The sequence below is a fragment of the Montipora foliosa genome, chromosome 3 (assembly GCF_036669935.1).
Source record: "Montipora foliosa isolate CH-2021 chromosome 3, ASM3666993v2, whole genome shotgun sequence".
Classification (NCBI taxonomy): Eukaryota; Metazoa; Cnidaria; class Anthozoa; order Scleractinia; family Acroporidae; genus Montipora; species Montipora foliosa.
Window position 1 is genome coordinate 68112515 of NC_090871.1, and position 19975 is coordinate 68132489.

The 19975-nt window shown below is 38.5% G+C and overlaps 1 protein-coding gene across 2 annotated transcripts in view; it reads left to right on the plus strand.

Annotated features, from left to right (window-relative positions):
- The window catches only part of LOC137998092 (uncharacterized), an 87925-nt gene extending 68569 nt beyond the window's left edge, over positions 1-19356 (plus strand). Inside the window, exons 8-12 of one of the 2 annotated variants that reach the window (XM_068844507.1) lie at positions 10806-10864; positions 14811-15020; positions 15285-15397; positions 15991-16157; positions 16597-16923. In XM_068844507.1, the coding sequence (XP_068700608.1) occupies positions 10806-10864; positions 14811-15020; positions 15285-15397; positions 15991-16157; positions 16597-16773 (726 nt within the window). In that variant the 3' untranslated portion in view covers positions 16774-16923. Of the gene's footprint in view, positions 1-10805; positions 10865-14810; positions 15021-15284; positions 15398-15990; positions 16158-16596 lie in introns of both variants that reach the window. The other variant, XM_068844506.1, reaches the window with a different exon arrangement.
- Positions 19357-19975: the final 619 nt, after the last annotated feature.

Sequence of the window (19975 nt, forward strand, 5' to 3'; positions counted from 1 at the left end):
AGAAGTCATGTCCAGACCCAGAATGTTATCCCTCCCATGATTATTGTGCTACAGTTCTGATAGAACACTCAAGTCTTTTAGGACTGACCTCTGGCCACTAATGTCTCACATGACTTCTCGTGCTATTGATATCTCGGGAGAATCCCACTCAAACAACATCTTACAGGTACGTCTCGTTTAATTTACATCTACAGTAGCAGTAAGGAGCCTCAAAAGGAAGTGTTGTAATAACAAACTGGAAGTCCGAATACAATACCGCATCTTTCCCATCTTGACAAACCTCAGAAACGATGTCAGTTCAAAAACAGTCTCACTTTGTTTAAAACAACAAATCAAGTTTTCAACTTTTATTTATTTACAAGAAACAATTTAAGTTGTTATTAGGCTGGCTTACAAATAGCGAGAAGCTAATTGTGCCAAGCCAGACTGTAGACGAAAATATTTAGACAATATATATTTTTTTTACATACAACAACAACATGTAAACATTACTCTTTGTGCTTTCAAATATTTAGAAAGTAGAAGAACTTAGGAGAAAAAGAGAAGAAAGTAGTCTAGGGAAAAGAACAATATGTAAAGAGGAAAACTACAGACTACATACTTAACCTCAGTTGGACATTTGTGACCCTGTTTGGGAAAAGGGGGATTAAGGTGAATTTAGAAAACAACGTTTTAACACGTTTAATCGCGTTCGTCGAAACAGATTTTTAACGCGTTTAAACAAAAGGCTCTGTTGCGCTTCAATTACTGCATTTCGTATGCTGAAAAGTACGCTAATTTAGTTGTATTTGAATGAATAAATTACCTGTTCTATTATATGAAATGCGGAGATTAGGGTGCATGTCTTCCAACCCACTGTGTCAAAATGATCAATTCATCAGCAAACTTACCATTTGCCTTTCCTTTTTACATAGCAGGTGGGTAAAAACTGTCTTGCAGTAAGAATCACATTCCGTCTATAATAATTTACTATCCTTTTTTCTGTGAGCGCCTCATGCGCACCGACTTTAGCCCACTTGCAGTGCACGAATCTCGTGCTATCAACAACGGCAACCAGACAATTAGCACACGCAGGAAAGAAGATTCGGTTTTCGAGTCTTCCTAAGAATGGAGCAAGCAGTCGCATTTGAGCCTACGGATTCTGCAGACAAGAGCCAACGATATTGCTCAAAGAAACGCGAACCACTGAACGACACTTAAAAAATGTTTCCATGAGCGCATCAGGTTTCACCAAGAGGCTGGTCAATCATTTGTCTCAAGCTTGTTTTAATATTTTTAAACTCTTTAAAATTTTCACATTCTCATCCTTCGTGTTTTCCTCTTTGGAATTTTTGGCAACAAAAAGAGCATGTCGCCAGAATGAAGCAGAATCGAAGTGATGACGCCGCTAGCCTTCGGCATGTGTCATATGTTATCACTCGAGTAGACTGGTCACGATGTCGTGACGCTCGCTCCCCAACAACTGAAAAATCAGGTTTTCGCCCCATAGCGACGAAAAAATTGGATTGATTGTACCATTATTGATAATGCCTCGAGAAAACAGAAATTACAGAAAACAGGCTGTCAACATTTAACCACCTTCAGAAGGACGTAATTCAAAGAATGAGGGAATCACACAAACATTTCATCGAAATGTGACAAAGTAAACATCGCATTGACTTGACCAAATACTTCTGGGTTGTGTAATTCTCTCCATTGTTATCGTGGGGAAACAGAAACGTAAATGTCCAGTTGCGAGAGAAGTAGGGAGCGATTCAGTGAAACTGGGAATGTTTTTTAGATTCGCGAACATTTGGTAGTATCGCAAGTATTTACCGGTTTTTCTGATCAGCGAATTGATTTTTTTCGGAACTTCCTTGGTGTTCACGAACAGGCTTTCCATCGGATAGTCTTAATTTATTTGTTACAGATTCTTTCAGTTGTCGCTATAATAATATAATTATTGTGGGACTGTGAGAGAAGTAGCGAACGATTTAACGAAAGCAAGAGCCGTTTTTCGCTATCTTTATGACCAGTACCTTCCGGTGTGATTAATGGCTCGAAGTTGAAGCTTTGGCCAAGGACGCTGAATATATCTGCTCTCGTTCGCTCATGAAATAGGTTTCCTCTGCCAACTGCAAATCACCCGCGAATGTTTCGGGAAGGTTCGATGGGTTCAGAGAAGTATGATCCATTTCTTTCAGAGCTTTGCTTTTTTTGTTATTTCAGAGGTTTGAAAGCACTATCATATTGTTGCAAGTTATCGTGCTTCTGTCTTGGCGCTTCACTATCTGCCTATTCAACCCCTTTTCATTATCGCAAATCATAAACAAACAGGAAATTAAACAAACTGATGTCTCCTTTTGACAAGTACTAAATGACCAAAAAGTCTAAAATTTCGGAAGGTTGCGTGACTGATCGCGACAAATATGTAGATCAGTTTATTTCTTTTGAGCGGTAAACAGCGAGTCATCGATCAATTACTTTTCTAATGGCTTGAACGTAACAGTTTAAATGCAGCTTTAGTTGAGCCCTGTCATGATGGTACGAGTTGTTTTATCTTCGTTCGGTTACTTGGGCCTTGGTCGTCGCCGGGGTCGTCGCTCAGAGTCGGAGGACAGCCGCTATGTCAACTGCCTTGATCAAACATGAATAAAGGAAAAATGGCTGGTAACCCCAATGCAGAATTTTATTTGATTGATTTATAAGTGTTTGCAACAATCAACGTTCTGTTGTACATTTCTAAAACAGGATCGCACATGACAAGAGAAACCTACTGACGACCCTCGCTAATCACAGGGTACACATCAAAGCAAACTTGTGCTTAACACCATCTTGAAAATTCATTTGTACATTCCTCACTTTATTTGAAACAAATTTCTATTGTTTATGCTCATGATTTACCGTTAGAGTCGCTAAGTAAGTGGTTTGTTTTTTCCTCAGAGAATGCCGCCAATTTAGGCATGTTTAGGTTAGACTAATTCGCATTTCTTCTCTTTTCCGAGTACTTGCAGCGACTAAAACAATCAAGATTTCGATGGTTTGTCGAGCTGCATTGTTGAAATAAATCACAGTTAACCCCAGATGACACCCAATAATAATATTATAGCAAGCAGCCATTTAATTATGCGCTCACTTGAGGTAAATTAACAGCGTTTAAACGCGTCGTTTGTGTAAAGCTTTTCCGACATGAAATCTTACGCACACGTTTTTTTCGCGTTTAAACGTTGTTTAAATGGGTTTAAACGGTGTTTTAACGCATTTGCGTGTAAAACGATAGAAAACGCGTTTTTTTGTTATTGACCTTAATCCCCCTTTTCCTAAATAAGGTCACATTTCATTTTTCATCTTGCTAATTAAGGTATCTACATCGGCATAAGAGTTTTCAGTTTCTAGAATTTCAATTAGTTTTGTTCTAATAGTTTTCTTAAAACAATTCCTGGATACGTTCTTGAGACTAGTTGGTATCCCATTCCAGATTTTAACACCCACAGGTTAAAATGCCTTACTTTGAACGTTAAGTGCAGATTGTTTGGTAAAAAGAAAATGCTCAGATGTTGATGAGCGTGTACTATAAGAATGAACACTAGTAATTTTAGAAACCAAATTAGAAATTTTAATCGGTGCAAAATTAGTGTTGATGTCATACATCCAATTAACAATTTTCTCATAATATAGGGATTTGAGTGGTAGAAATTTTCCTTTCAAGAAAAGAGGAATTGCATGCTCCCTTGCTTAAGCAAAATGAATAAGACGGAGTGCATGTTTTTGTAGGACAAGAACTTTATTTAGCAAGGTTTCAGATGCATTTCCCCAAGAAGTTAATCCATACGTCATCTAAGGTGCAATGAGGGACTTGTAAATATTAAGAAGAGTTTGATTAGGAACAATATGTCTTAACTTCGCGATTAAACCAACAGTTTTTCTTATTTTTGTTGTAAGAGTATGAATATGGTCTTTCCAACTTAGATTTTCATCAATCAATAACCCAAGAAATTTAATGCAGTTGTTATGTTCAAGAATAACATTCTTATTTTGTTCATTATCAAAAATATTAATTTGGGGCAGGTAATTAAGCTTTTTTTGGTGTGGGCGAAAAATAACAAAGTTTTTTTTCTTTATGTTAAGTGTAAGTTTATTTGAGGTTAACCAATTAAATAAGTTGTTCAAATCAGCATTTACAATTAATTCCAATGTCTTGAGGTTTTCGTGAGAATAAAGGACATTAGTATCATCCGCAAAAAGGAAAAATTTAAGTTTTCTGGAGCAATGCTGAATGTCATTAACGTATAACAAAAAAAGGAGCGGCCCTAAAACGGAGGCTTGGGGTACACCACAATTAACTACTTTTTTATCTGAAATGTAAGAGTTAATCTCAGTTGTCAATTCTTTAAGAAAAAATTTGTTTATTTTTTGTTGTTGCTTAGTATTTGACCTAGCTTTGGCTTTCTTCGGAGACATCTTAAGCTAGAAAAAACATAACAAAGGCTATATCGTTAAGAAGTTACTCATCTGTTTGGAGAGTTGTTCCTTGGCTCTGTTGTATTAGGTTCATCAAATCATCCATCGTTTTAGCCTTAATTGGTCTTGAAGTTTCATTCTTGCGAAGGAAGACAGCTGCATTCTTTGCCGAGCAGAATTTATAACCATGTTGGGTTTTGAAGTTGTTGGTGCTATGAAGCAGTTCCTGTAACTTTGGTGTCAGGTGCTCGTAAATTCCAATACGCTCAAAAGTGATATCACTTGGTAGGCCAAGGTTTTCAGAGCTAATATTACCAGATGCTCTCCTGGCAGCCATTACTTTCTCCTTGGCAAGACACCCAGTGAACTTGCATGATAAGTTTAGGTTTGTTTACAGTAGCACTCATTCTTATCTGCACACAATGAGCGTTATCAATGCCATTTAAGGTAATTCTGTCGACACCCAGGCAAGAAAATAAATGGAGGCATAATTTTGCTGTTTCTTCAGATGATTCAAATTCGTTAACTTGTGGGTAACCAACAATTTTTAAATTGTACTGGTAGTTGTACTGCTGCAATGCTTCCAAAGCGTCAGGTATTTCCTTGACTGTAACTGAAAGATTTGACAAATCTTTGCCAACTTTGGATAGTTTTCCCTGGATAGCAGAATGAGAAACCTGCATATTGTCGTATTCGTCACTAACAAACTGCAGGCTGTTTTCAAGTTCATGATTCGGTGACGAAGGACTGCCATCTTGTCTCGCTCTGGCAGGGCTAGGGTTAACCTAACCCAAACTCTTTCTTCTCCAACAGCTCTTTCAGCTCTTTAAACTCTTTGGTTAGGGTTTCAAGCTTACACTTCAAGTCGTCGTTTTCCTTTTTAAGTGACGGAATATTCTACTTTGTCATTGTTGAATGTTATTGAAGATGAAATTTAACTAAATACGGAGCTCGGAAATGTTGTGCGTACTGCGCGCTCCCTAGTAGCGCAAATTACTAGCTTATAAACTGTTAAGTTAATGGAAAAATATTTACGGGCTGCTAGTTTTATCTGCCACTGGAATCCTTTCCTTTCGGCACAGAAACTCGTCTATTGCTGTTATGCATTTCTTCCACAGTTATTCTTTTAACATCGATGAGGTGGGAAAAAATTGGAAAGTGCAATCTTTTACTTTTGCAAGCCTCAGAGGTTTTTAAGTTTCCTTTCGTCTTGTTCCCTTGCAGTACCTATGCACAAGTTCATTTGACTTGATTTGTGTTAATTGAAATGTCAGTTTACAGTGTCCCCAATTAGTGCTCCAGTGCTAGAACAGTTAGACACTTAAATAAAGTTACTTTCCTTTACTTTCATCTTGGAGGACAATATTAGTGACAAAATCTTCTATTAATAAAGGCTTCTCGCCCTTAGGAATTGTTTGTGGCTTCAGGAACATCTCTGTCATGTATGCGTGGTGTTCTCTGGGTTGTGTGCCACTCTAACTTGCTGACGTGTCAGTGCAAGGGGACCACGAGGTGGAATCCAAACTAGATGCAGCCAAAAGGTCTTCTAGTGGTGTTCTTTCACGAATCACCTTGAAGGGTAATTGTGGAAGGTCATGGTTATTAAAGGTTGCTGTGCTTTTTGGCCTCTTGTCTCTTCCTGGTGTGAGTTCTTCTATTTCCACTTGTTTGGCTGCAATTTTTGCCTTGAGTGCCGCTTCAAACATTCATGTAATCGATGAATTACTCTTGCCTTTGGACACTGTAAATAATCAACATTGTAATGGGGGAATGTGGGAAAGTGGGAATTGTCCTAGGTAACAGTTTTACCAGGATTGTAGCTTGCAATGGATGCTATTGCGGGGGAATATAGTATAAAAGTAATTTCATTTGAAAAGACTTCCCCGCATTAGCCTCCATTGCAAGATAGTTCCAGTAGAATACTGAGAATACAAATAAATTATCATGGTCTATTCTTTGCAATGTCCTGTACATTTTTGACGTAGAGAAAATAAAGCTTTTTCGTTATCAATTACACAATTTAGCTTATGGGAAAGGTCTTCATTGGAGAGACTATCAGCAAAATGGTCAGATAAGAAGCTTGGTGCTTCTGGAAGCGGTGACAACTGCATCGACTGGTTGGGCTCTTGGGTTTCCTCAACCCGAATACCAAGCATTGCTGTTAAGGGTGGTTTGATTGGTGATGGTGTTGGTGGTATCTATTCAGGGCAGTCTTCATTCAGAACGTTTGCTGTAATGTCCTCAAGCGGAGTAGATTTCCCCTCTCTTCAAGCCAAATGTCACTATCACCCTCCCCCATAGGAAATTTGTCATTGCCTTGCTATTCAAATTACACGCTAGCGCAACAATTAAGAATAACTTTGAATTTCCACAGACTATTGTTTAAAAATTGCCTTTTTAAGGCCATGTTCACATTGGATTACAACAGATTTTGTTCATGAATTTAAGACCCTTGATACAATTTAATTTATTCAGTCCTTTTGGGTTTAGTAGTTTACAGTCTAGTAACCACATGTTCTCCCAGGGGGCTGGTATAGTTTCCTCAGAAACGATGCGAAGTTATTTTGAAATAAACTTACCTTCTTAAATCAAACAGATTTACCTACATTACTTACTTGATCCAGAGTTTAGCCAAGGGCAAAACATTTCAATCCTGTCACATAGTAATCAGCGTACTCAGCGCTTACTGAGACCATCTGAAGAAGTACATGCTACCCTTTTCCTCTGCTTCTATAGCGACTGTTCTTCCATAATCTGAGATTACCCTTGTAATATTCATTAGTATATACTCACTCAGTGATCTTGGTGTTTCAAGCAATCTGATTGGTTCGCTATCTCTGAGTAATTGAGCATTATTCACTCCCTACAAAGTGAATATTGCATGATACAAACAAAACAAGACGGCCGGCGTAAACTCGCCAGCTTTTCTGAATCGGAAATATTGAGAATAAAAGATGATGCTGTACTACAGAATACAAAGAGAGCCACAAAATTTGGCCTGAAAGTTTTCAAAGGTAAGAGAAGAGTTCATGATACTTTTGCCAAACAGTGTTCGACTTCGTTTTTCCAGATAATTATTGCTGAAAATTAAACAATCTACATGCCAACAAGTTGTTGCACGCGGAGTAATTCAACAAAACGGCGGGCGTAAACTCGCCAGCTTTTCTGAATCGGAAATATTGAGAATAAAAGATGATGCTGTACTACAGAATACAAAGAGAGCCACAAAATTTGGCCTGAAAGTTTTCAAAGGTAAGAGAAGAGTTCATGATACTTTTGCCAAACAGTGTTCGACTTCGTTTTTCCAGATAATTATTGCTGAAAATTAAACAATCTACATGCCAACAATTTGTTTCACTCAGAGTAATTCAATTTTGTAGGGCTGGTCGCTCAGCAAAACGAATTTGTTACTGAAATCGAGGAATTAAAAAATGTTTTATGAAAGTTCTACGTGGCTGCAAGGAAACTAGACGGGTCATTTTACAACAAACCAACGCTCACCTCAATTAGAGCCGCCATTTCATGTCGATCCTTTACGAACTGCACTTTCAATTTTCATTTCAAATGAACCTTTAAAACTTTGATCCAACGGTGAAAATGTTTTATCAAGCAGGCTTTCCATTTAGATTGCTGATTGAAACGGTGTTAAATGGCCATTTAGCTGTTTGTGACAAGGATTTTTACCAAGGTGATTTAGATTTGCCACATTTGAAGCTTCTGTAAACACTTTTGCGCATGCTTTGGCCGCTTGCACATTCTCCACACCTGAATTGAGATGTCAATTAAAGTGACTTTAGATGGTTTTCTTCTGCAAGTGTTGTTGAGATCACGTCATGAGTATATCTAAATCAATTCTTTGAAATATCGGTGAATAGTGGCAGAATATTCACCTCAATTTCAAAGAATAATTGTTAATTATCATTAGTACAGGAGGGAGGGCATAATTGCAGGTTAGGGTCTATATCAATTTATTATCCTCTTAACCTCACTGGGAGTTGTGACTGTTAATTAACATTCTTATAAGTTACATGTAATGCTGTCTTTATAGTATGTGCCATTTTGCCGTCACAGTTTTCACTATTGGTACATGTACACGCTACATCCATTTCCTGTTTCAGTTTCAGTTTCAATTTATTTTTGCCACTTTTGTCATTTTAAATTACAAAATAAATATAATTTAAGCTACAAGAGATATTAAAAAATCAATAAAAGAAAAGCGTAAGGCGGAAATGCCCATATAGAAACCATTAGGGCTTATTCGGGCTACTGGCACCTCAAGATAAATACAACTATAAAATGATAGTTTTAGGCATGTAGGTTAAAAAGCAAGAATACAAACAAGCAAAGAAACAAAATAAGGGGAAGTCAGTTCAGGAGGAAAGTTTTTAATTTAGACTTAAATGGAATAAAAACTTTCAGCATTCTGAATCTCTTTATTGAAGGAACTAAACAATGTAAGTCCTTCAAAGCGCATTGCAAACTGTCGGGTAGGTATTTGGTCTACAAGAAAATGTTTGGGTACGATATGCTACTGACCTAACCTATATGCATATCTTGACACTTAATGAAAGAAATGAAAGAATGTTCCTGACAATTTACTAGTGCTAAGAGTGACTCAACAGTCATCTTTGCAACACTAATGAATAATTGAAGAACTGAGGGTCTCTCCTCTTCTGCTTCAGTGCTTCAGGGGAAGGGAAAAAGAGAGACCCTGGGAACGAAATGCAAGAACACCATTTTACAGTTGTCTGCCCAGTTGCCTAGCCTATGATTGACTGTAAGGCTGCCAGTGACCTTGCACTGATACAGACCTCACTGCTTTTATCCATTCTCATTCCCGGAGTCTCTCTTTGCTGCCTCCTTTGTCATTGAGGTGAGACCCGGGTCTCTCTCCTCAATGACAAAGGGACTCTGGGAAAGTGATTGGCTTTTGTCATGTAAATTGTGTTGTTATAATTCTAATAAGTTTACATTAACGTTAGAAAGCACAAAGGTTTTTATCAAAACACAGTCACCGGCAGCCTCACTTCCATTCTAATACCACGTGACTTAGCTACAACTGCAAAATGGTCTTTTCAGTTCAGTGACCCCAACGTTTTCACCTTTTGTAATTAATTTTCCAAGTTTAGTAGCTCATGACCACTTTGATTTAATTCTAAACTAAGATGGATGTCATGAGCATTGACTGACTTGTGTGTATTTTAGTACCCTTCTGTTTACTGTTGGCTGGCATGTAGGGCAGCAACAAAGGTACCCCACTCCTGTCTGTTCTGGGTCAGCTTCTGAACGGTCCCCCTGGTGTAATGGAGGGTCTTGAGTTCCCCTTCATAGACGTTCTACAGGTCGACGCCAGGTGTTCTTGGGTTGCCCTTGTTTCTGCTTCCCCTCTGGTGTCCAGTGAAGGGCTGTGCGGGAGATGTTGCCTGGCTCTCTTTTCATCACTTGTCTCGTCCATCTCCACTACCTTCGCACGATGATGGTGCCCATGCTGTTTTGCTTACCGCGGGCGAGGTGTTGGTTGGAGATGGTCTTGGGCCAGAATATTCACAGTATTCTTCTAAGGTTCCTGGTGTGGCAGGTGGGCAGTTTGTTGAGGTCGCTTTCAGTCATCCTCCAGCATTCTGAGCCGTACAGTAGGGTGGAAAGTATGCAGCTCTGGTACAGTCTTAGCTTGGTCTTGGTGCTGAAGGGAGGCAGTGCAGCCCAGTGGTTAGAGGGCTTGCCTTGAGATCCGGAGTTCCCGGGTTCAAGACTCATTCTGACCCTAAGAGGTTAGGGTAGTCCCTGATTCAATTTCTCGGCTGCACTTGTAAAAAGCCAACTGGTTTGGCTCTCGGCCAGGTGGGTGTTTCATTGGCCCTGAAAAGCCCCTACCGGGAGTGGTCAATCATGTATGTATGTATGTATGGAGGAAAAACAAATAAACTACATGTTCATCCCTACAAGCCTGTTTCGTGGTTGCCCACTCAACAGGGGATTTAACGAGAATACACTTTGCCGTTGTTTGGCATTCTGAAAGTGTTCCTGGCTTTGTTAAAGTGATTTCTTATGTTGCTGCCTGCTCCGCCATCATGCCTGACAGTGCTACCGAGGTAAGTGAATTCTTCGGTTGCTGGAACATCTTTCCGTTCACTTTGACCGTAGAGGGGTATTAACTTAAGAATTGCATCAAATTAGTGCAGTGGTCTGTTTTGAATATTCTGGAAGAGCAAAGATGATGAAGCTAACCATAACACTGACCCTATAGTCCCTTTAATAAGGAACAAGTCTTGCCATTCCCTCTTTCAGATGCACACAATGAAGTTACAGCACCCTAGACTGTTAGGTTTGTTAGGTTTTGATGTGCTTGGTTTTTTTTTTTTCAGCATACAGCAATTGTTCAAGCGCAAAGAATAGAAAAAACCCTCAAGAGAACTTGTCAAAAGTAAGCAATAATAATGATAATAATTTTTGTTTATTAAACCACTGTTGCAACAAAAGCGCTGAGTTACAATGGAGGTCAAAATTAATAAAGTCACACAACATACATCACACAAATAATGTATATTGGTACAATATATCTTGATACAAGTACCTGTAGATATTATTGCCAACGTCTTCTCTTGCATGACGAGGTGGCAGCCTTATAGAACCAAAGCTCGAGATTGTTGTGCATGCAGAAGAAAATTCAAGCACTCCAGAATGTAATGTAAGGTGTAAGGTAACAAAGGCCGCTTATCATTATCATCTTCAAGAACCAATAAAAGTGCGTGTTTTGATCTGTGATGTCATTAGCCAAACTTGAATGACGTGTGCGACTATTTATGATCCTGTGTTCGGAGGTGAGTAAAAACACATTTTTTCCCATTTCCCTGACCATTGTGTTAAGGACAATTTCTTTGAGTGTTCTTTAATATTTAACTCGAACCAGCGTGTTCTATATTGAGTGAACGAGCTCAAAACTAAACTGGTGTACATGTTCTCGGCAGCTGTTGTCAATTTCGGCCTTCTGCCCACAAGTAGAACAGATTGTTTTTCGTTTTGTAACCAATGAGTTGTGAACAATTTAATTAAATTTCCAATGGAAATATGTTGTCTGCAAAGGACACAATTCAGCGATCAATTTGACTAATAATTCATGTCTGTATGTTGCAAAATAAAAATTCTACAATTGAAGCAACTTTCATGTGGGAGAGAATTTGATTCCCCATTACTTGGTTCACCCTGAAAAGTCTGAAAACGCTTTGGCGGTTTTTTACATGGCACTGATTTTATTCAACTTACTTATTGTATATTCCTGTTAAAGTTACGGCCGTTCAAACATTACAGCAGTACTTTCCACATTATTGTCAAAACGTTGACATTTACATTTTTGTTGGAGATACAAAGTGAGCAATTTCTATTGCTGTTGTATTATTATTAACTAGATAAGTTGAGTTGCAGTACTTTCGAATAACTTACAACTACTGTTGGGTATTTTGGAACTCTGATCCAAGTCTGAAAACTATGCATTATATTAACTGACTCATTGGCCCTTAGCGATAGCTATTACTAGGAAAATGTATAAGACAGTCAGAGTAGCAAATTGTGGCAAAATTATTAAACTTGTCTTTGCAACCTCAAAACTTCTGGATTCTCTGTTTTCCAGAGCGCAAACCATATCCATGACAAAAACGTTTATTTTGGAATAAGATAACTAAGGGGTTTCATTTCCCTGACTTTTGCAATAAGTGAAGCAGAAAACATCATGTGACGATTCTCCAGAGGGGCAAGCCCAGAATCGTTAAATGACAGTCACTGGAAGTCCTTTCATTGGTGTAAAGGAGCTATGTCACATTATTTGAGGGTGTTTCGGGGAAATCATAAGTTAATCACGAGTTTAAAACTCGAAAATGGTAATGTGGAATTCCTTTACTGTTAAAATAACATGTATTGTTACATCAAAGAGAAAACGTCCGGCCGACACCCAAAATGTAATTTATGCAAACCGTTTCAATGTTGTCCATATGTCTCCATTCATGCTTCTCTTTCCGTTTTCTGTTTTTCCTATGTGTTGTTTAACAGTTTCAAGTGGTTTTTTTGCTTACGGGATAGCCCGCAATGCACAATGTCATCGGGGTTGTCTGAGTGAGTGAGTGAGTGTAAGATCATGTGCATGAATCACTAAGTTAATGAGGTCTTTATTCAGTTTTAGCAATTGATGTCCATTTGACAGTTATACTGTTTGCGGCCGACTTGTTGCCTTTTCCTTTCTTAATTTTTCTCATGAAAAGAAAAATTTTAGAGAATTTAGGTCAAGATTTTGACAATCGCATGATAATTTATTGGCAAACCTGTTGGCAAAGCCGTTAGGATTTGAGCGGAAAAACAGCCATTTGAGTCAAAATGCCCATAAAACCTCTCCAATGAGCTTTGATGTTGATATTCCAGTAAGATGTCCGATATTTTCGAATTTCGAAACATCTTGTAAAAATCTCATCATTTGTCATCAAAGGCAACTTGCTCTCTGACACTTGATGACGTGATGTGCATATATAACCCTAACCCTATATCAATCGACCATTTGTATTGTTTTGCTGAAATTGGAAATATAAATTTGTCTCAGGCTGGCATATTGAAATCTGCCGAGATGCCGTAAACAAACTTATTTTGGTAGCTAGTTGAAGCAAGACGACATTAGAGTGGGTTTTTAGGCAAGGTAATTTTTTCGTCTTATAAACAACATACTTTGACATGTGCCAATAGACAGGATATGCATATTTTTGGCATGTCGAGATCGAGATGGTTAATTTATGCCGAAAGTTTGCAGAACTTTAAATAAAAATTCCTGATGGGTATAAGTAAACGTCATTTTGGATGAAAATTCTTTGTAGACTGAAAGTTGCTGAGATGGTAAAAGAACTTGAATTTGAAATTTGACAATCTAATTTTGGTAGCTAACGAAATCCAAGACCAACTAACACCAGAAAGGTCATGAAATTACCTTTAAATAATTTTCCGGCGGAAATATTGTGATTTCCATCCAAGACAAAAACAGTTTCGCGGAAAAATCAGGAGGTAAGGTATCATGCAAATGAAGATACCTGATGTTATCAATTGACGTGCTCATAATTTGTTTTCTCTCTTTGTACATCGCCTGTGACACAGAATTATTTGACAAACGTATTAAACCTCAAGAATCACCAGTGCTCTTCTTGAGTGAAAAAATAAATAAAAAAATCCAAAGAAAGGAACTCTGCGTTGACCTTGATTTTCAAACAATATCAACTACTGCCGGATTCCATCTTGACTCTTTGCACGCCTTACTACCTCTCACCTTCTAGGCTTTTGTGCAAAATGAAGACTGAAACTCAAAATTCACAAAAACGGCAAATCCCACCCTGATAGAGCTGAGTAGAGACTGAGGATAAGTGAGCAGTTTTTACGTTTCAAGAGTCTAGGCGGCCATGTTTGTCTTCTTTGTGACTCCTTGACACTTTACGTTTTTATAACACCACGCTCGAAACATCAGCTTTCCAAATCATCTACAGTGGTAGTTCAACCCTTATCAACACATTTGATAAAACCAAATTTTCCTGTATTGACGTGCACACCTTACTAACTTTGCAAGTCACCGCCAAAGTTTGGGAAATTTCAAGCATTAATTATTTTGAATCAACTGTGAATTTGCTTTCAATGAAGTGTCGTGGCAGATGAAATTTCTCATAAATGAAGTCATCAAAGTCGAGTTTGTTTTCATTAACGTCATTAACCATAGCAGTTGAATCCTTGCATATTCTTGCTGGTAATCATTTACACTAAAACATCTTGATAGATCGACCTTTCAAAGCGCGAGAGTAACAAACTGTGGGCAAAACAGCTGTAATTCAGCACAAACTATCTGAATTCGCTCTATTGGCGATTCTCTAGAATTTCACAGAGATCGGTTTACAATGCCACTGCAGTAAAAACAAAACGTTACTCAATTGCCGTGATTTTTTTTTCGTTTAACAGTATTGTAACTTTGAGTCATGTTTCACGCTCGACAAGAGCGTCGTTGTGTCGTGTAAATTTGCAAATGTTCGTGTAGTGGTTGGACTTCTATCAAAATTTATGTCAATCTTGCTTCTTCATTGATTCTTGCGAGACAAGACTGATAACTTACTGTTGAGCGGTGCTGTACAGTAAAGTGCAAACTGTGTTGTTTACAGGTTAGGGTTAGGATTAGTAGAGTTCCAATAGACAATTTTGCTTGAATGCTTGGGTACTGTACCTGTTTCACTGTCGCTGTCTAGAAAATAGGGACTTGGTTCAGACCCTAAACCCTAGCCCTAACCACAGGAAGCTGTCTTATTCATCAGCCTCTGCAATAATTTGTGTTTGTTTCTCAAATATCTTGTGATGTTTCCCAGGCTATGGACCCAGGAAGAAGTAGCATTTGGTATACAGCGATTTAACTTTTTTACCCGAATGGATGAACAAGTCGCACAAGTTCTAAAAGACAAAGGCAACAAAAAATTTAAGCTGGGTCTTTATGACGAGGCAGTGCAATTGTACACAGATGCTATAAACTGCGTTCCTCAAGGAACAGAGGTCAGCGAGGCTGGCGAAGGTGATCGGTGGTAAGAGAATTTAAAATACTTGAATACATTGTAAGGTGCAGAACTTGCCTTCCCCACTTGTGCCCTGTAGGATTCCTTGGAACAAATGGATGAGAAAAAAAATGAAACCACATGTACTAACAAGAAAAGTGACTGTGGACTCTGTGAACGTTTCTCTATTGCCTTTATGCCATGCGGTGGGAATCATATTGTCTCTTGCATTTCGCCTTTATTTGAGTTGAACCATGGTACATTGTATTTATTCTAATCTGTTTTTTCATACAGGATGGTTTTGCCGGCAGTACTTTACAGTAATCGTGCTCAGTGTCACTTGAACAATGAAAACTGGATAACTGCCCTGAGTGACTGCAATGAAGCTTTGGCTAGATGCCTTGAAGGTAGCCATTTGAGTGCTCAGCTGTCAATTTGTAAATTTTTGCTATTACACGTTAAAATGTTTGGAGTTCTTACCACTCTTTCCTTTTTTTTGCACAATTATTTTCTGGTGCTTAAATCCCTCTGCCTTTGTGTATTTGATGTGTCTCTTTTCATTCCCATTTTCCTGTTTTCGTATATCCACTTTAGTTCCTGTTGCTCTGTTAATCAAAAAGATTTTCAGCTCATTTTCGCAGTTGCTACCCTTTATCGGAATAGCATGCAAACTCTGGGGTAATCAGTTATCTTGCCTCATTTCATTTGAAAGCGTTTAGTGTATAGTGGGCTAGCAGGGTGATTGCTGAAGCCCTGGTTTATCCAAAAGGCTTGTCCATGTATTTTCCCAGTTATGCACAATTTGTGCGGTCTTAGTGTGAGAAATTTTATCCCACTTACATGGTGAAACCAGTCTCTGAGCTCTCGAGGCATAAATACCTGCATTTAGTTTTAACTGATAAGGGACATGTACCTAAGGTCTGATGTGGCCCCCTCCCTAAGGGCTTGATTTTGTTGAAAGTAAATTCATTTTGGTACTTAAGAATGTCCTCTGTTGCAGGTAATAAAGAGGCTCAAAAGATACTTGTCAAAACCATATACCGCCGGTTTAGGGCCTATATGAAACTTGGGTACCAACTGAGGGCGTTGAATGATGTATCATTCTGCTTAAGACGACGAGTTAACATCTTGGGAAATGCACATAACATCCTTATTAATTACTGGGAGGTAAGGATATTGCAAGGATAAGTTGAAGGGGGGTTAACAATTTACAGGGTCCTAAAATCGGAAAAGTTCGTGTGTTGCCTTGGTAGTGACATCTGCAAATGGCTTTATGGATGACTGAGGACGAGAAACTATTTGTTTCCTCCAGTAACACTTGTCCTTGACACGTTGAACCTGCACAGTGTTGGTAAAGATTCAGGCATGATTCTGGTTTTGGATTTATTGTGCCATTTCCAGAGGAAACAGTTTTTTGGGTTTTGTATTGTAACAAAAGTGTTTTAGGGCCAAATGTATACACACGCCCTTTTAATCAAATTCAAATGGACACGACGTGGAGGTGCAACTGCTCTTTCCGGTTTCATTTTATTTTCTTTGATGTTGTGACGAACCAACCGGTTGCGTTGTAAAGGGTGGTAACAGTGATATTTTTTTCTTGTCCCAGGCTTTAACCAAATACCGTGAGTCGTTTGGTGTGGAACCCATTCGTCGTTGTGGCAACTGTATTGGCGGAGAAGGTGACAAGCTAAAAAGATGTGCCAATTGTGTCGAAGTGTACTGTAGCCGCGAATGTCAACTTCTGGCCTGGGAAATGGGACACAAGAACCTATGTAATAAATAAAGATAAAAAACAAATCAACTGGTTATACATTTAAAAAAACAAAACTACATTTTTTTGTCAATACAATTAGTGATTGCCTTAATCAATTAACTTTAATTATCTGCAAACAGTATTTTAGGGAACATCAATGAGTTGTCTTTATGATTCTCTGCTTCGTTTTTACTGGTGTGAATAGTGGCTATGAATAAAAGTCGTGAAGAATGAGTTTGGTACACTAACATAGCTGCTATGTGGTCATGTGCAAAGGAGATATACCTGAAAAGTGCATTTTCCGACGGTTTACTGACATGAGTCAATAAGTCATCTACTGAATATTCTAACCCTAACCCTAACTCCTAACAGAGCTGTATTCGTACTGTAGTTGAGACATTTTGCAACTGTTTAGGATTATTCCTATAAAGTTACTCAAAGTTTACAAGGGCTTACACTGAGGTTACTCTATTTAGTTTCTCCATAGTTTTACGGTTTAAGGTTAAGGTACCTTAACCCTAACCCTTAAACATTTTGGACCCTTAGGCAGGGCTTCTGGTATTATGCGATGGTGCGATTTTGCACAATCGACCTCAAATTGCATCTGATGGCACAGTTCATGAGAAATCGATGTTTGCATTATTTTAAAGACGATTTACCATTGGAAACGGGCAGACTCTTCGTTTTTGTAAACAACAAGCTCGAGTCTCTAGTATCGTGCACCTGCGAGGCCTGGTTCTAGTTTTCAATCTAAAAGAGTTGCATATTTGCAGAGCGCAAACAAATAATTTTCTTCAAATTGCCAAATCAGAATTGCAGATATATATCAACAAAAATGAAATGTTTATGTCAGTAGCAGAAGATCATCCGACGATCGGCAACTTATTTCAAATACGTAGTGAAAGCGCCCTTTCTTTGAAGCAGAAGACACAATCGCATCTTCCGCCAAATTTGTGACATGAACAGCAATCTACTGTACACAAAGTTTAAGTCAAGCTTCTGAGAATGTTCGAGAAACTTCCAGCAATTTTTGTATGACTTGTAGTTTAAGGTGATTCCCTTGTTTTGCACTGCGCATCTTGTACTGCGCATAACATTGCGACTTCAGAGATGGCGGGGTTTCACGCCGGCCATCTGAAGAAAAGAAACAAAGGTTGCTTTTGCTGTGCAAGAGCTTTTGAGTGCAATCATGATATTTCTTCTCAGTTAAGAAGGTGTTAGTTTAAAACTCACCCCAGTCCTTTCATGGAAGATGATCATTTTGAAGCCGAAATTGCACCTTTGACATCCATTTATCACCGCGTTGCAAAAAGAAACAAGCACGGTAAGCCCTATTTTAAATGGTTTTATTTACTTGTAATAGGTACACGGAACACATGTTAAGGAGAGTAGAAGTTGTGGTATTTACCTATAAATGACGTGAAACTGCATTTGATGCCTGATACTGAGTGCAAAGTGATGACTGTAGCGGCCCAATTGAGCAATTTGAAATCACTTTAAGTAAGATTATAGCCCGGACAAACAAGCAGGTTCAAGTTTTCAGTAATATTCAGTAGCTTTTGCTACATAACAATTTTTCCAGTTGATCTAGTTTCGAATGCTTCTCGCGAAATTCGATAAAAAAACTCAGAATAAAGGGCATACAGTGCGAAAACAAGCGCGGCTAACCCCATCTTTTTATTGCATTTTTGAAATGTCTGGTGTATGAATATCAATTGTGCCAAGTTTGAAAAAGTTCTGGATAGTACGTCATTTTCATCGGAATCACCTTCCTTAACTGTGCTTCCTATCCAGTTTAGTTGGGGTCATGGATAAGACCTCGCATTAATGTATACTTCACCTGATTGTCCTTTTTAATCCAAATTAAGCCTAGATGTTTAATTATCATTCCCTAATTCTGAAATTGCATTTAGAGCAACTCAAAAGTGGTTTTTGTACTCTGAAACCTAGGAAAACAAGCTAAACAAAGGTCATGAAAAAAAATCGCACAATTTTGCATACCATAGTTTTTCGCACAATCGTCCCACCTTATTGCATAATCTGCCTGAAAATTTCGTAGTTTCTGTTTTTTTAATCGCACCCTATCAGAAGGCCTGCTTGAGGAGTCTAACCATAGCAATTAGGTGATAATCCCAACATGTTTTCTCTAGTTGTTTAGCTCCTAGAAGTTGATCTATGAAAAGTGTCTATTTTTGCATGCCTTCGTCCCACCTCTCGGATTCTGGCCCGTTTTCTGTGTTGTTTTTGGTGTACAAAGATCCTTTAAATAATCTTAATTAAATTGTTTGAAAAGGAACTCAAGGTAGAAAATATAGAAGACTTTCTTAAAAGTCCAGTTTTTGTCCCTTTGAGACAGCATGAAATTGAACGTCTATAAAAAAATCATACCTGAAGGGTAGAACCTAACTTTTAACTGACAGTGTAATCACTGCGTTGACCAAACTTTAGAGCTTTTAAAGTGTTTGCTGACTTTTCAGTAAAGGAATATGATGCCTAAGCATTGTTTTCGAAGTTCTGTTGGTAAAAGGCTAGTTTCACAATGGTGTATAGGTACAACTATAATTTTATGCCAGAAATAAAGTGGAAATGAAAGCGTCCACAACACTTGTCGATTACACTTTGTCATGATTTTTAGTTAAATTGAAGTTCAGCATTTCTTCTCTTGCTCTCTCTCAACCCTGTTCCCGGGGTCTCTTTTCTCTGTCTCCTTTGTCGTTGGGGAGAAAAAATGACAAAAGAGGCAAATAAGAGAGACAGTGGGAGAGAACTTGGCTCCCTCCTTGAAATGCAATACTTTAACAGCACCATTCATCATGCTTGAAAACAACACAATGGTGTGTCAGTCCGCGTACATGTTTGCCTTTTTTGCGTGTTGCTTACACTCTGCAGGTATGTCCAGGATTGGATGCACGCTGATTTCAATAAGCATCACGAAGTGTCCCCTTGTTCTTATCGCCAACTTCAACATCACTTGTGTCTCGGAATACAGACAATTAACATCACTAGTGTCCCCCAAATGCTGCTCTTTAAGTAAAGATTAACTGGTGCTCAACTAAGAAACTAAGGGGGCATTTACATGAGACAGGGACGAACTCGGGCCTGCATGAGTTCGTATTGGCCCCCATAGATTTCTTCTTATGTGTTTACATGAGACCGGCCTGGCAATGAACTCAGACCTGACTTCATCTCAGTTGCTGGACTGAGACGAGAAATTCTCGTACCAGTCTGAGTT